This window comes from Hemitrygon akajei, chromosome 14 (assembly GCF_048418815.1).
Source record: "Hemitrygon akajei chromosome 14, sHemAka1.3, whole genome shotgun sequence".
Lineage (NCBI taxonomy): Eukaryota > Metazoa > Chordata > Chondrichthyes > Myliobatiformes > Dasyatidae > Hemitrygon > Hemitrygon akajei.
Window position 1 is genome coordinate 78,251,632 of NC_133137.1, and position 17,500 is coordinate 78,269,131.

General features: G+C 40.6%; 1 protein-coding gene across 3 annotated transcripts in view; it reads left to right on the forward strand.

Moving 5' to 3' along the window:
* The first annotated feature begins 8,720 nt into the window (after positions 1-8,720).
* panx2 (pannexin 2) overlaps positions 8,721-17,500 on the forward strand; it is a 53,826-nt gene continuing 45,046 nt past the window's right edge. For 2 of the 3 annotated variants that reach the window (XM_073066384.1, XM_073066386.1), the window contains exons 1-2: positions 8,721-9,270; positions 9,651-9,968. In XM_073066384.1, coding sequence (XP_072922485.1) covers positions 9,743-9,968 — 226 coding nt within the window. In that variant the 5' untranslated portion in view covers positions 8,721-9,270; positions 9,651-9,742. The remainder of the gene's footprint in view (positions 9,271-9,650; positions 9,969-17,500) is intronic. The other variant, XM_073066387.1, reaches the window with a different exon arrangement.

The following is a 17,500-nucleotide window of genomic DNA, read 5'->3' on the forward strand; positions in this document are numbered from 1 at the left end:
CCTGTAAGTAAAATACAGTGCTGTGCGAAAGTCTCAGGCACATATAGGGTGCCTAAGACTTTTGCACAGTGCTGTAGTAATTTCATGTAATGAGCTGTGCCCCTGCCATAAAAAAAATTATCATGACATACGTGAAGGATTATAAACCTGATTCTGATATGGGTCTTTGTTTTGGACTGATGGTGGGAAGAGGACAGAGAGAGGGGAATCATGGTTGGGAAAAGGGGGAGGGGGAGGGAGAGGGGGTGGAGCGGGAAGCACCAGAGAGATATTCAGTAATGATCAATAAACCAATTGTTTGGAATCAAATGAACTTGCCTGGTATCTCAGGGTTGAGTGTGTCTCTATCCACACCCGCCCCTGCCCCTAGCACTCCTCTGACACCCGTCTCGCATACCTTCCATGACACTCCACCCTCACCAGTCTTAGCATCATTTGCTACCGCCAGATTTACAAACCCTCCCCTCGCTCCATGTAGACAAATCCAGTACTGTGCTAAAGTCTTAGGCGCCCTAGCTATATATACGTATGTGCCTAAAACTTTTGCGCAGTACTGTATATAAATGTAGCGTCTCCTCGTTTCATTAAATATATAACTGAGCACAACCTTGCTATCAGTAAGGAACTTGACATCATCTAGTTCTGTGTCTGGCTCTTCGGTTATCATCTCTGCCTTCTCAGCAGCTCAGCAGCACTGAGTTCAAGCCTTGGTATGGTGAGATCCAGCTTAGGGAGCAGATTTTGCCTTGCCCAGGATGAATCAAACTTTGCTATATCCAGCAGCAGCTGTGGCCCTCGGGAATGCAACAACAGAAATAGGTTTAGTTGAAGCATCATAGAAGGTGCAGACCTCTTTCCTTTGGGCTGTAGATAGCAGAATTGTTGTGGAGGTTGCTGGATTATTAACATGAACCGCTCTACCCTTCTTGCATGTTGCAGTGACTCCCCACCAAGCCACTTACAGGGAAGGTCAGCCCTTTACTGGGTTTGAGAGTTAGTCCTTCCACAGAATTTTGAAATCTTGATTTCCAGGGTCAATAACTGGCAGACTTGTTGGCGAACACTTTTAGTCCCACTATGACTAGGTCTCGATGAGCCAAATCTAATGAGCCTGAGGCTCCTGAATGAGAGCATTATGGAGACTGGTTTTCCAAATGTATCTCATGGGATGGATGGAAGCTCTGTCCATGAATGTGCAGATGGGAGTGGCTTCAGTAGCAACTCTTGACTGAGGTTTTTTGCTGTGGTGGAACTGCAGATGTGGGTGTTGTGGGTCTTTGCTGCTGTAGACCTTGACTGCCAATGCCTAGACTATGTGAAAGACATGTTGTGGACAATTTCTCCTGGTGGAGCTGGACCACTGTCTTTTCATAGCCAAAACGTGTTTGGACATATTCTTTAGTAAGATTCATCAGCTGTTGTAATGGCAAAACATGAGTAATACTGGTTATAGATTCATCACTTTCTAAGTCCACTACTGCTTCAAACACTTTGCCTCTGCTGAGACAGTCTCAGCTTCACACTCCTCCGTGAACACACTTAACGTAGCCTCTACACATGCTCTTTCCATGTCTATATGAGCTTTCTTCATATCTATGCGAGCTTTCTCCACTTGCTTCTCAACTTCGTGCTTAAGTCACTCTCGTTTCTGGAGTGAGCTCGGACTGCAGCTATGCTAATTGTGCTTTCATTCAAGCGTCACAAAGACATAGCCAATGAGCCACATTCTGACCTGACTTCCAGGTCTCGGTGATCAACTTTGCTTGGCTTGGAAACCAACATTATCTTCTGTGGCATTCAGGCGCATCTCTAGTCCCTTGGTGGTGCCTTTCAAGTTGAATTATCTATTTACTCTACTGCCCTCGCAGTGCCTATGTACATAGCTATGTAGCAAGTTAAACACCTTACAAAGAAATCACCCGTGATGGAAGCTTTCTTCAGTATTTTTAATATCTTATTTGTGAAACTGCAAAAAATTAAGTAAAATATGTATTAAATTCAATGCAGAATCATCATGCACTTGAATATTCCAATACTCTTGATCATTCTCACAATCAGTGACAACCAGGGTTATACATAAACACAACACTCCACAGCTATGCCGTGTAAACAAGAGTAAACTTGTGGCACAACAATATGTTAAACAATCAACATAATACTTCCTTTCAAATTTATCTGCTAAATGTTTACCAATACCGACAAATACTTATGACTCACAGATATTGCTGTCTCAACTACAAATAAAGAGAGGATGGAGATAGATGTCTTTCCACCACGTGCTGCAAATTGAATCAAAATTAACCCATGCAAGAAATGATGTAAAAAACAGCTTACACACTGGAAGTGATGTTAAGAAAGAAATGAACTGTGCCTCTAGAGGCCAGAACAGGTATACTAGTACAATAATTGAGGGATTTCCTCATTCAACCCAACTCCCACCATTTCACCTTCATTTATATATTTCTGTGTCAGTCTGAATCCATTTGTAGAGAGACCCTAAGCCAATTTAACCCTCCATAACCTCATTTGCTACTTTTACTTACAGCCCACATATTTGCCTCTGCTCTATTGTCCTGATTGTATATGTTTTGGGTGTCAGGGTGGAGATATGTCTCTCCCAAAGGAGGTGTAAGGTGCTCCTTCCTTCTGCTAGCCTGCAGGTCTTCCTTGGGCAAGGTGTAGCACCTGCTTAGCCTCCCCTACCCCCAATCAGGATCACGTGAAGCCATGGAGGCAGTTGGTGGATGGTCATACACTTGTGCATGTCACAAGTCCTGGTTATGCCACCACTGATGTCAGGCAGACAATCTCTGAAGAGGATTGAAAATGTCTGGGTCACCTGTCTTGTAAAAACACAGCCCAGAAGAAGGCAATGGCAAACCACGTCTGTAGAAAAATTTGCCAAGAACAATCATGGTCAGAAGATTATGATCACTCATGTCATACAACACAGCACATAATGATGTCATATAATACAGCACATAATAATGATATATATGTTTATACTTAATTATCTTTTAATTCTAAGACAAAGCTAAGTACCAAAAGTAAGGTTTCAAAACTTCACAGCTAAATATATTCAAATTGTAATTCTATACCAATTATAATTGGATTACCATGTTAAAATATTTTTTATTACTTTTTTGTTAAAGGGCTAATTAATCTAATGCAACCGCAACCATTAGATATTCATTGCACTGAAGAGCGGGTTCACTGTAGATTGTTTTTTATTAATTTAATAGTTCTATAACATAAAAATTATTGAAAGGTAACTGTAAAAATAATCAAATGAAAATATTAAAATTCATGGAGAGGACATTGATATTTTGAAAGGTATTTTGAAGTGGAGTTTAAAATGGGAAAGAAATGAGGAATTTGCAGCCTGTGCCCAAACCATCTGTAATGAATTATTTACCATACTTTCAGTTGGTGGTGTTGTTAATAATCTCCAGCCTAAGTGGGAGGTCAGTCACTGTTGTGGACTGTAGTTTGATGGACTCTGGATCAATGGCTCTTTGGTGCTTCTGCTGTTCCTTGAATGGTGGGGGAGGGTGGGGGAGTTGGTTCTGCCGGCACAGATGGGGACGATGGGGGGGATTCAATGCTTTTTGCTGCTGCTTGTAAGAAGGGAGGGAAAATGGGGGGCTTTGGAGCTTTGATATTTCTATCGTTCTATGGGGTTTCTTTTTTTGTGAATGTCTGTGAAGAGAATGAATGCTAAAAGATGTTTGTGTACTGGATACCTACTCTGATATTAAATGTACTTTGAAACTTTGAAACCTTTTCAAAGTAGCTTACACTTCTAAAATAAAAATACATTCATCCAGAATTAAATGGTAAGATGGCTTGAAAAATGCTGCTGCCAGTGTAGCCACCTGTCACAAGCTCTGCAGCTTATGGCAGAGCATAGGGTTGTTAGGTTTCTCGAGCACCTGTATTTACTAACTGTTCATTAAGCAATTGTGCTTTCTGGTTAATGTTGTCAAGTTGATTGTGACTGGCATAGGCTTTCTGCATTCTCTGATTATTTAAAGTGGACTCTCGTTTAGTGCTGTTTGCAGAGTGTTTGTTTGTGGAGAATGATTTACCTTGCAGAGTTGTGGCTCCAACGCTCTGTTGGTATTCCTATGCATAAACCTCTTGTTTCCTTCTCTACATAGAGTCTGCCGTTCCTCTGCACTTGGGTTGAGTCATTTTTCCAGCACTCACAGTGACAGAGTCTGCCATTCCTCCACACATGGGTTCACTCCTGCCAGTACGTGATACCGCATTACCATCCACCCTACACTACCTCCCAGACTCTCCCACCAATGGTATGTTTGACCAGCAGAAAGGCTTTCATGGAAGAGCTGCTGGAGATGCTAGAGGAGCCTTTGTCCCTGTAGATTGCACAGAACATTCTGTCTAGCAGTCCAGCAATGAATTTTAGAGATGCAAAACTCAAACTGGAAATTGCAATCCTCCATAATGAGTGAAGGACCATCAGAATTGATGCTAAAACTTAAAGACAGCATACAAAGTACATACAAAATCTAATAATTATAAAGATTCTGCACTTCAGTAGGACCAACCAGGTAGGTTTTACACAGTGAATGGTCGGGCACTGAGGAGTGTGGTAGAACAAAGGGATTTGGGAGTACAGGAATAATTCACTGAAAGTGGTGTCACAATTGTAAAGAAAGCTTTTGGCACATTGGCCTTCATAAATCAAAATACTGAATACAGAGGATGGGATGTTATGTTGAAATCGTATAAGGCATTGGTGAGGATTATAGTGTGCAGTTTTGCTCACTTACCTACAGGAAAGATGTAAATAAGGTTGAAAGAGTACAGAGAAAATTTACAAGGATGTTGCTGGGTCTGGAGGACCTGCGTTAAAAGGAAAGATTAAATAGTTTAGGACCTTATTCCTTAGAACATAGAAGATTGAGTGGAGATTTGATAGAGTTATACCAAATTATGAGGGGTACAAAGAGGGTAAAAGCAAGCAGGCTTTTTCCACTGAGGTTGGGTAGTAATCTCTGGACTTACTGTGCCATGTGACAATGAGGGTAAGGATAGTTTGATGTGGCAAATGAATGTGTGGCTGAAGAATTGGTGCAGGTGGCATGGTTTCAGATTCGTGAATCATTAAGATCTCTTCTGAGGAAGGGTCGACCTGTACAAAAAGGACAGTTTACACTGAAGTCGATGAAGGCCAGCACCCTTGCAGACAGGTTTGCTAGAGCTGTGGGGAAGGGTTTTAACTAGGTTAGCAGGGGGATGGGAACCATAGTGATGGAGGATGGAGCAGTTGATGTAACGGTAGGTGCAGTGTGTAGAGAGATTGTGAAGAAGGATAGGAAATGCATAAGGCATAGCTATTGTCAATGGAATTGGTTGAAATATGTCTGTTTTAATGTGAGAAGTATCAGGAACAAGGGTGATAAACCTAGATCATGGATCAGTAGATAGATATATGGCATTGTAGCCATCACACAGACTTGGCTGTCACAAAGGCAAGAATGACTGTGGGGTGTTCTGGAGTTTAGATGTTTCAAAATGACTGAATGGATTCAGAATTAGCTTGCCCACAGAAGACATAGGGCGGTAGTGGAGGAAGCATATGATACCTGCAGATTGGTGACTAGTGGACTTCTGCAGGAATCTGTTCTTTAACTCCTGCACTTTGTGATTTTTATAAATGACTTGGAGGAAGAAGTGGAAGGATGGGTTAGTATGTTCTGCAGATGACACAAAAGTAATGGTGCTGTAGATTGTGTAGAAAGATGTTATAGATTACAACAGGATATTGATAGAATGCAGAACTGGGCTGAGAAGCAGCAAATGTTGTTAAATCCAGGGAAGTGTGAAGTGATGTGTTAAGGCAGTGCAGGGCTAATGGCAGGATGCTTAGCAATGTAGAGTCCACACACATAGATCCCTCAAAATTGTTGCACAAGTCGAAAAGATGTTTGAAAAGGTGTGTAGTGTGTTGGCCTTCATTAGATGGGTGATTGAGTTCAAGAGCTACAAGGTAATATTGGAGCTCCATAGAGCCCTGGTTGGAGTATTCTGTTCTAGTCGCCTCATTATTGGAAGGATTTAGAGGTTTTAGAGACAGTACAGAGGAGACTTACCAGGACGCTGCCTGGATTAGAGAGCGTGTTTTATGAGGAAAGGTTGAGCAAGCTAGGACTTTTCTCTTTGAAGTGAAGGAGATTTGACTTGATAGAAGTGTATAAGATGATGACAGGGGATAGATAGGTACAGCCAGCATCTTTTTTTTTCCAGGGAGAAAATGGCTAATAGAAGGGGGCATAACTTTAAGGTGTTTTGAGTAATGTATAGGGTGATGTCGGAGGTAGGTTTTTATTTACACCGAGTGGTGTATGAAATGCACTGCCAATGGTGGTGGTAGAGACAGATATAATAGGGACATTTAAGAGACTCCTAAATAGGCACATGGATTAAAGAAAAATGGAGGGCTCCATGGATAGGAATGGATAGATTAATTTTGGAGTAAGATAAAAGATTGCACAGCAGCATGGGCCAAAGGGCCTGTCCTGTGTTGTAATGTTCTATGTTCTATGCAAGGTCACATTCAATGATGGAGGTACTGGAATTGTATTGAAGGCAGATTAGGTAAAAAGGTAAGAACATTTCTACTATCTATGAGTCTTTAAGTTTGATCATTTGTTCATTGCAAACATAAAGTGCACTCAATTCCAAAGTTCAGGGAAAACCCTCAGAAATGTATTGGCCTTCTCCACTTCTAGGTACACTTACAATTATGGTCAGGGATCTGTTGAGAAAATCAGGAGCTAAGCATATCCAAATATTTGCTGAATCCATAGTATATACCAGTTTCAAAACAGTTGTGAAGGAGATGAGCCTAAATGTTAAGAACAGAGAAAATTTTACCTGGAAGAAAATCCACATAGGATAATGTTACTCTTGGAATGAACATTACTATTGAGTAACATGCATAGGAAATGTTTCCCCTTGCCTGTAACATATAAATACTTGATAACAGAAGGAACACACACCATCCTCATAAGGGGGTCGGAAGTGGAAAGAGTGAGCAATTTCAAGTTCCTGGGTGTCAACATCTCTGAGGATCTATCCCAGGCCCAACATATCAATGCAGTTACAAAGAAGGCACAACAGCAGCTATATTTCATTAGGAGTTTGAGGAGATTTGGCACTCACAAATTTCTACAGATGTACTGTGGAGAGCATTCTAACTGGCTGCATCGCCGTCTAGTAATCGAGGGCTACTGCACAGGATTGAAATAAGCTGCAGAAAGTTGTAAACTCAGTCTGCTTGATCATTGTCACTAGCTTCCCCAACTTCCAAGAAATCTTCAAAGAGCAATGACTCAAAAAGGCAGCATCCAGCATTAAGGACCTCAATCACTCAGGACATGCCCTTCTCTCATTCCCCATCACTGAACTGTTGCCACAACCTATAGACTCATTTTCAAGGGCTCTTCATGAATACATGAATTTGTAAGTACAGGAATGAGATATACCAGCTAGTAGAGTAGTGTCATAGCAATAACTTTGCATTCAGTGTCAGGAAGACCAAAGAGCTGATTGTGGTCTTCGGAAAGGGTAGAATGGGGGGACACTAACCAATCCTCCTAGAGGGCTCAGAAGTGGAGAGAGTGAGCAATTTCAAGTTCCTGGGTGTCAATATCTCTGAGGACTTAACCTGGTCACAACATATTGATCCAGCTCTGAAGAAGGCAAGACAGCAGCTATACTTCATTCAGAGTTTGGGGAGATTTGGTTTGTCACCTTAAAGACCCAAAACTTCTACCGTGGAGAGAATTCTGACTGGCTGCATCACCGTATTGTATTAGTGGGGGGTTACTAAACACGATCAAAAGTGTGTTGCAGAAAGTTGTAAGATTAGCCAGCTCTAGCATGGGCAATAGCCTCTGTAATATCCAAGACATTTTCAAGGAGCAGTGTCTCAGAAAGACGGCGTCCATCTTTAAGGACACCCATCACCAAGAACATGCTCTCTTCTCATTGCTGCCATCAGGAAGGAGGTACAGAAGCCTGAAGGCACACATTCAGTGATTCAGGAACAGCTTCTTCCCCTCTGTCACCATATTTCTGAGTGGACATTGAACCCATGAACACTACCTCACTATTTTTTGCACTACTTGATTAATTTAATGTTTTAATTTATATACTGTACATTCTTACTCTAAGCATATACACGTAATTACTGTAATTCACAGTTTCATTATTATGTACTGCAAAGTACTTCTGCAAAATAACAACATATTTCACAACATATGCCAGTGATATTAAACCTGATTCTGATAACAGATGTAATCCATTGCCACTGGAGATGTTTTATGCTCTGTATTCTATTACCCGTGTTCTATATCCCTCTTTTCTGCTACCCATGGAATCACAGCCTTTAAAGGATTAAAAACTTACGCGAGGGCAGTGATATGTTACGACTTTACAGCACTACCCGCAAGCTCCCTGAACTACTGAGATTACGGTATACGTGGTTAGTGAAGTGAACAGGTTTTATTCGAACCGAGAAAGCTTGATCACACATTTGAACGTTAATAAGTTAGTTTGGTTGTTTCAAAAGAGAACCCTTTTGAGTATCAGCAGTTTATTTCCGAACACAATCACATGAAAGAGAAAAGACACGTCATGGCTCAGGCATGTTGTTTCCTGGAGACCAATCTGATTGCGTCTCCCACAAACGTGCTGCATATGTTAAGCCAGCAGTCGAAATCTCAGCGAGCATTTAATACGAGTGGATCCAACAATTTATAAGAGGGCGTTGAGCATACGGTGAACCTTGAGACGAGGATGATTTACTATCTAGTGTGAGATCTGAATTGGACGCAGCCCAGTGCTGTGCACAGCTGCCCGTCCAGCTGCGGAATGGCAGTTTCACCGCAATTTCACGTGTCTAACTCGCGAACCGCGATCAATGGACTGCACCCCCTCCGATAGCGCTGGCCATGGTGCTGAACCCAGTTTACTCTGCGGCAAAGCCTTGCCTTTGCTGTTTCATTTGTTCATATTGCTCCGTCGACGTTTGTAAAAATAATCCCCACTAATTCTAGTCGGTTTGCTGAAAGTTGTCAGATAAACGGAGGTGATTACACAAGAAAATAATAAGCGATGCAGTGAAGAATAATGTATACAACTGGTAAACCCCAACGAGCGGCGAAGACCCGTTTATCCCGATCTCCTCACTGAGGCATTGAGATAGCCGATTTCAACACAATTGATCTTTCCATCTCGGTGAGTGAAGGATATTTTCTATTGCTGTGTTTATTTAAAGTTCAATTAATAACACGTAGTACGGGTTTGGGATTTTCTGGGCAATGCATTCGCTGGAAGGTGCAGAGGGTATCTGGATAGCCTGCTCCCAATACTTTTGTATGTTCATGCAGTCAATAAGCTAATGTTTCGCTATAATTCAGTCAGTGCGGGCTAGGGTGCGGGGGCGAGGAGGCAGTGTTCTACTTTAGCTCAGCGATCTGGGATGTGGTTTGGTGCAACAATGATGTACTGTTTTCCGCGAGTTGGCGGATGTAATTCGGTCTTTTTTTCCTGTTGTTTAGCGTGCGTGATAGTCTGCATATATGAACATGATGCCTTTTGTTTTAATATGTTAACAGAAAGCGATCTTTTGGGATTTCGGTCGCTTTCCAGCAAGGGAAGATCGAGCACACAGGCCGGTTTTAGGGATCATATCTGCACTCAGTGACGAATGCACAACATCATAGAACACCATCCAGACATGGCTACTGCGCTATTAGCTGGTGAAAAGCTCAAGGAGCTGATCCTTCCGGGGCAACAAGATGAGAAAGGCTCGCCCTTTGCAGCCTTCATGGTTCAACTAAAGCTAGAACTTCCATTCGACAGAGTAGTGTCCATCGGGACAGTCATTATCCCCATCCTATTAGTCACATTGGTATTCACTAAAAATTTTGCAGGTAAGAAGATCGAGAAGTTACACAACCCAATATCATAACAATTATTTAAAAACTGTATCGGGCGGAACTCCCGGCGTTTCTGTTGTACATTAACGCAGGTTATGCATGACAGAAGTTCCACTGGAGCCGAGCCCGTCACTCACATTTTATACCCGACCAGACACTTTGCTCTGCCGCGCGCCTCTTACTTTGGAGTTTTATTGGGACATTTTGTTATTGTTGACATCTGACCTTCAAAATGAACTGACAATGGCAGTAATACCTCTTTAGTGAGTAGACTTGTACATAGACCACTGCATTATACGTTTAAGGCGTCCTATCAGCCCGCCCTCCCGTAAAATTAATCTGTAGATTGTAAATAAATGAGTTTACACCATGATGCTGAAACGCACTATCCTTCAAAAATACTAAATAGTGTTTTAGTTCTCTCACGTATGAGATACCCCTTTATTTTAAAAAGGGAAAGTTTTCTTAAAATATTTGCCAAGGCTGTCTTTATTTCAGGAAGAACTGGCGGGAGGATTGATTTTTTTCTTTGATTAAATGTGCATGGATGATGTACAACCGTGCACGCGCCATCAATATTTGTAATTGGAAACCGGTGCAAAACATTGTTTTCATGAAAATAAGGAGTGTCCAAAGCAAAGCCACCAAATTACTCACTTGAATTTCTTAAAATCCCATTAGATACACAACTGAAGTTTGTAAAATAATCTAGCTTTCTTTAATGCTTTAAAAAGCTCTATACTCAAAAAAAATCTTCTGATCAATCAGTTGTATTGAAAACTAAAAGTGCATTATTCAGTAGTTACGACTTGAAACTTAACCTGTCTAACGCATTCCCTGAATCGAAACGGATTTAGGAAAGGAATTAAACAGACCAAAACCAACCCTTAGTGCAAAGCGTCATTTTTAACTGCCCGGTCCATTCTTCCTAAAAGACAAAAAAACTCTTACGTTGCGTTCAAAGTTCAAAGTAATTGTATTTTCTAAGTACAGAAATGTCAATATATACAACCCAGGATTCATTTTCTTGCGGACAAACTCAATAAATCCATAATAGGATAATAGCTATAACAGAATCAAGGAAAGACCACCCCAGCTTGGGCGTTCAATCATGAGCAAAAGACACAAACTGTACAAATACAAAATGAAAGCAGTAACAATGATAATAAGCAATAAATATTCAGAACGTGAAATGAAGAGTTCTTGAAAATGAGTCCATAGATTATAGAAACATTTCAGTAATGGGGCAAGTGAAGTTGAGTGGTTGTCCCCTTTGGTTCCAGAGCCTGATGGTTGAGGGGTAATAACAGTTCCTGAACCTGGTGGTGTGAGTCTTGAAGCTTCTGTACCTTCTTCCTGAGCGCAGCTGTGAGAAGAGAGCATGTCCTGGGTGGTGGGGATCTCTGATGATGCATCCTGCTTTCCTGCAACAATATTTTGTTGAATGGTGGGGAGAGTTTTACCCATGATGGACTGGGGCATAGCCATTACTTTTTGTAGAATTTTCCATTCAAGAGCATTGGTGTTTCCATACCAAGCTGTGATGTAGTCATTCAATATACTCTCCACCACAAATCTATAGAAGTTTGGCAAAGTTTTATATGCCATGTTGAATCTTTGCAAATTTCTAAGGAAGTAGAGGTGCTGCCATGCTTTCTTCTTAATTGCATAAAACATAGAACTTCAATTCTGTTTATTTCACTGTTATTATTTTGTAATTTAATGTCTTAAATCCAAATGCTAACTGTCTCAAAAAGACAGCCCAATATGAAAATCTATCAAGTTATAAACTATATTAAAAAACAAAGCATCTCAAATAGTAATGGTGTCTTGGGACACCTTCACAGCTTGTCATTTACAGCACAGTAATCTGATAGTAATGTATTACAAATTTGAGTTTGCAGTTTGACTGCCTAATGGGTTAATTCATTGATATTTTAATGAAACATGCCACTTTGCCTCAGCCATAGTACTGGTTCACTCCTAGATGTGAGAGAGGACATTGATGAAGCATGGATTTTTGAAAAAAAACTCTCCATTAACCTTCATAACATTCTATATTTTACTAAATTAACTATGTTTGATTTCATCACTCATCATTCTAAGATTGTAAATTACAGCAAAGTTCAGAGTAGAGTCAGCAAGGATACAAGCTGGCAATCAGATGCATAAGTGTTGTCCTCTGTATATTTAGAAGCCTTGAGATAGATGTCCAATCTATGTGTTTGTGGCTCTTGTTGGCATCTTTATATTAGTGCAACAACTGGTAAAGATCCAGTAGATTGTCTTTCCTTCTTTCATTCCTATTCATCTAAGTATTTTCCCAGTAACAAGCATATTTCACTGCTGATAGTTTGATTCAAGAAGATCTTGCACTTTAAGGGGCCATCATTGAGCAGTAGAAATACAAAAAGATGCTGTAAGATCGGTTTTCATCTGCAGTCACTATGCTGATTATGTTTACCCATGTTATAGTGAACACATGCAACCAAACCTGACAACTGCAGAAGTATTCCTAAGGCTCTTGATTTGCTGAGCTGAGTGCAAAATGTGTTTTGGGATTTACCTGGTAGTCCCTTTTCCCTGTGCCTCCATAGAAATCTGCACAGCGAAATTAATACTCAGGTTGGGCTCATTGCCAAGGATGTCTAGGTCTGGCAACACTATTCCGAAAGAATAAACAATCTCCTGATGTTAGTTGGTTGGTGATAATGATGTGCCAGCTGTCTTCATGCATTGTGTCTGTCTTCTTTATGTAGACATCATGTGGAGATCCTGATTACGGGTGCCTGTTAACCCCTTTTTGAGGCTGCATCATTGTGAAAGGCATTATTTTATTTATTAACCCTGTTTCCCCCACCACCACTACCACCTCCCCCCCCCCCCCCAATCTTCTCTACTTGGTCTGGAAAGAGAGTTTAAGGTTTGTTTCACTTCAGGATTTAGGTGAATTTACCCAGTGAATCCCAACCTATGTTGGTTCCCAACCTATGGTCCACTGACCCTTCAGTTTATGGTAGGGGTGGGATCCCCTGAGTACTTGGTTAAATGATGGACGTCTTCCAACACAGCATTTATTGACTAATGGTCTGTATGCCTCTGGTGGCATTAATGCATAGATAATACAGGAGAACTATTGAGAGTGTCCTGCCCTGATGTATCAACATCTGGTACAGGAATTGCAAGGCATCTGACAGCAAGACCCTATGAAGGATTATGAGGGCTGCTGGGAGAATCATCAGGGTCTCTCTTCCACCTATCCAAGATATTTACTAGGAGCGCTGCGTATGCAGGGTCCATAGCATTTTCAATGATTCCTCCCAATCCATCCAGCCATCTCTTTGACCCCCTACCATCAGACTGGAGGTACTGTAGCATTAGGACAAGGACTCTTAGGTAGGAAACAGCTTCTTCCCCCAAGCCGTGAGACTACTGAACACCCCGCTCCCACCCAGGTCTCGCTACATATGAAGTGCCAGTGGTGTTATACTGTTTATTTTTTAACTTGTGACGTAAATGCACCTTAATATTTTTAAATTATTTGTGGTAATTTACCTTATGTGTTGTGTGTGAGGTATAGGTACTGTGTTGTGCACCTTGGTCCGGAGGAACATTGTTTCATTTGGCAGTATACATATACACAGTTAAAATGACAATAAACTTGGATTTGAACTTGAACTTGAACTATTTATTTTCAAATTGTTGATAGTATTGATTAATGAAATTAGATCAGAGATTAATGTGTGAAATATGTCAATCGTTTTGAGTTAAAGCATTTATATGGTCAAAACATAAATGAGATTTATTTGTTGATTACAAGTTTAGATTATTGCTGGGAAAGTTGCACTATCAAAAGATTCATTAAAACAATTGTTATATAAAATATAAGGATGACACTTGTTAATTTTTACAAATAAAATGCCCGCTTATTTGTGAACTTACCCCCTAAACGGCATTTTGTCTGAAAATTGATTCAGTTCCTCTACTTTGAATTGATATCCTGGTCTTTTAAAATCTTGTACATCTTATCAAAAATACACTGTCATCTTTCTTTGTGAACATTGATTAGTCTTCGATTTGCAATAGTTATTGATGCATTGAAATTAGTGAGCTGTGAAGATCAACAAACTTATTCTCTGGTAACACAGATGTGTAAGTGTTTACCAAATGACACCCATGTCTTAGGATAACATTATTGAAGTAAATAGAAGACTCTTGATCAAAGTGGTCAAGACCTAAGTGGAATTCCTCAACACTGAATCCAGGAATTTGTTTGTAAACCTGAGAAGGAATTGCTAAGAAGCTGAGAGCAATTTTTGATAACAAAAACGAAGTGGTATGTTTTGTGGAAAGGTCGAATGATGTGAACAGATAAACAGAAAGCTGTGTTTACTCATCAACCAGAAAATATCCTGACAGGAGGAGGAATTGACACCAGCTGAAGAGGTGGTGAGTTACTCAATCTCGACACCTTAAAATGGATTGGAAACTTTGAGGAGGAAACATCTTGTTGATGCTGGTAAGTGTCCATCAAAAGCATATGCATCTTTCTAGATGAATACAATAACTTTATCATTTTTAATCAAATGCTTACATCAACTTCTGTTTGATGTAACAGAGTCCTACTTAGAGTTATAGAATTTTTCTAATTATGAGAGACTCGTTTTACCTTTATTGCTTCCACAGATGAGCTAAATCAACTGGGACACTGCAAAAAAAAAGAACTTCATCAGAGACATCCATACAACGAGCACAAACACAGTTAATGTGGTACTTACATCAAAAATAACTGAACGCAGAATGAGAACACTTTACTGGCACAGAGGATGTAAAAACTCCTTAGAGGAAGAGTGCATTCACTTCACATGAAGGTCAATATGTACAAGCTGCTGTTGGACACATATAACATTGCAACCTAAGACTGCATCACTGAATTGCAGGTAATGCTGGACCCCAGAAGACTACAGTCCAGTCCATTTATGTCAATCAATATTATAGCTACAATGAAAACTTATGAGAAAGTAGACTGCAAATGCTAGTTGTATTTAGTCTGTTTGGATTCTGGATATAGTTATCAGTTTTATGAGCAGGCATTGTGGATCTAGGAGAATGACTGCAGTCCACTAATGCAGCAAAAATTGGAACATCATTGAAAAAAATAATCACCGGCTCATAACTTAACATGAGGGAGAGCTTACGTTTAAAGTTCTTGCAAGGACTATTTTTAATCTTTAAGATAGATGAAACCTTTTCTTCTGTGCTTCAGAGAAAACAATATTACTTACCTCTTTCATCATATCTGCAACCAATATCCTTACTGGGACAAGTCCAGCTACCACTCTTGTTAGACAAAGGTGTCAGGAGCAAGTAATCATCCAGTTCCTCCTGCATTTGTCAAGCAGAGTAAATAAAGATATTTTGCGTCATTCTGTTTTTGTCCTAGTTATTGCACAGAAATTGATTTATAGATGTATTGCAAGGTATATTTCTCACACTTCACTTGGGCCCTTAGCTTATTGCATTGATTTACAGCGTGACAATGAATGTTTATTTATAGAAAGTGCAGATACTTTTATTTCTAGTATCCACGTTCTATCTTAATTCACTTTATTTGTTTATGCAATCAAAAAAGTGAATTGGTTGGAAAAATGTCTTGGATTGTGAGGAGATTCGTTAGAGGTATTCAAAATTATGAGGGGTATAGATAGCGTAAATGCAAGTAGACTTTTTCTGCTGATATTGGGGGGGACTGCAACCAGAGGTCATGGGTTAAGAGTGAATGGTGAAAAGTTTAAGGGGAACAAGAGGGGAAACCTTCTTCACTCAATGGGTGGTGAGAGTGTGGAACGAGCTGCCAGCACAAGTGGTCCATGTGAGCTCGATTTCAACGTTTAAGACAGTTTGGATAGGTACGTGGATGGTAGGGATATGGAGGGATATGGTCCTGGTGCAGATCGATGGGATTGGGCTGGTCAAATGGTTCAGCGTGGACTAGATAGCTGAAGGGTGTATTTCTGTGCTGTACTGTACTTTTCTATGACTGTATGATGTTACTCATATTGTAGTCATAAATTGAACAAATATTGGCTGGTGGGATGGGTGACAAATTTTTGATTGCAATCTCTCACAGGCTGCTGAAGTTCACCACTGGTCAAGTGGCGAACCCATCCGGCAGTCTATGCAGAAGATTTTAGCTGCTAATCAAAAGGCTGACATTAAAATATCTAGTAAAGGCCATGCAAGCGGTGATGTATTCTTTTTCCACATTGTATTTGTAAACATGGATTTGTCAAATCTTAATCCTGCCTAGGTTTTTTTGACAATATTTGCAAAAACAGATTGTAGTGACGCTGTTGAAAATGATATCTGCAGAAGGATAATTCTCTGCTTACTTGTTCTCAACTGTTGGTGGGGGGGGACTCGGAGGGCATTTCTTGACTATTGTGATTGAAATAGTTGTGAAAAGTAATTTTTAAGGAGATTTAGCACTTTGCCTTTCGAGGGATGACAATTTCTGATTGCTACTGTCAGTGCAATGAGCCTTTAGTTTGACCAACGTTATTGTAAAGTAGTTTAGTTTGCTGAGTCTGATATTGGAGCTGGAGAAGTGGATGAAAGGAAGTCAAAGACACAAGAAAGTCTGCAGATGCTGACCCCTCTCCCCTATTCATCTAATCCCCACTCTGACCTTTCAGCTCTTCTCACCAACCTACCACCAACCCCGGGTCCCCTCCTATGGTCCACTCTCCTCTCCTATCCAATTCCTTCTTCTCCAGCACTTGACCTTTCCCACCCACGTGATTCACCTATCACCTTCCAGCTAGTCTTCCTTCCCCTTCTCAGACCTTTTTATCCTAGGGCCTTCCTCCTTCCTTCCCAGTCCTGAAGAAGGGTCTTGGCCCAAAGCATCGACTGCTTATTCATTTCCATAGGTGCTGCCTGACCTGCTGAGCTCCTCCAGCATCTTTTGTGTGTTGAATGAAAGGAAGTGCCTTGCAACAAGGAAAGAGAGAAACATGCAGTCACTAATATTGAAAGCACTGGAGCTCTTGCATCACAAGAAAACGTATATCTGCTTCGGGAAAGACTAGTGAATCCATCACCTTTCCATTCAATGTAAATTTATTATCAAAGTACATACAGTATGCAGTAATGTGCAAAGGTCTTAGGTATATATATATATATATATATATATATAGAGAGAGAGAGAGAGAGAGAGAGAGAGAGAGAGAGAGAGAGAGAGAGAGAGAGAGAGAGAGAGAGAGAGAGAGAGAGAGAAGAGAGAGAGAGAGAGAGAGAGAGAGAGAGAGAGAGCTAAGGTGTGTAAGACTTTTGCACAATACCGTATTTGTCAATATGGTGCAGAGAACAAGTTTGTAAATCTGGCAGGAGCAAAGGATGTTGAAAATGATGAGCATGGAATGCCTTGGTAGGGATGTGGGACAAAGGGCAGAGAAGGGGTGTCAGAGCCAGGGGGGTGTGTTGTTCAGCTGCAGACACATCTAGCTCTGAATCACCAGGCAAGG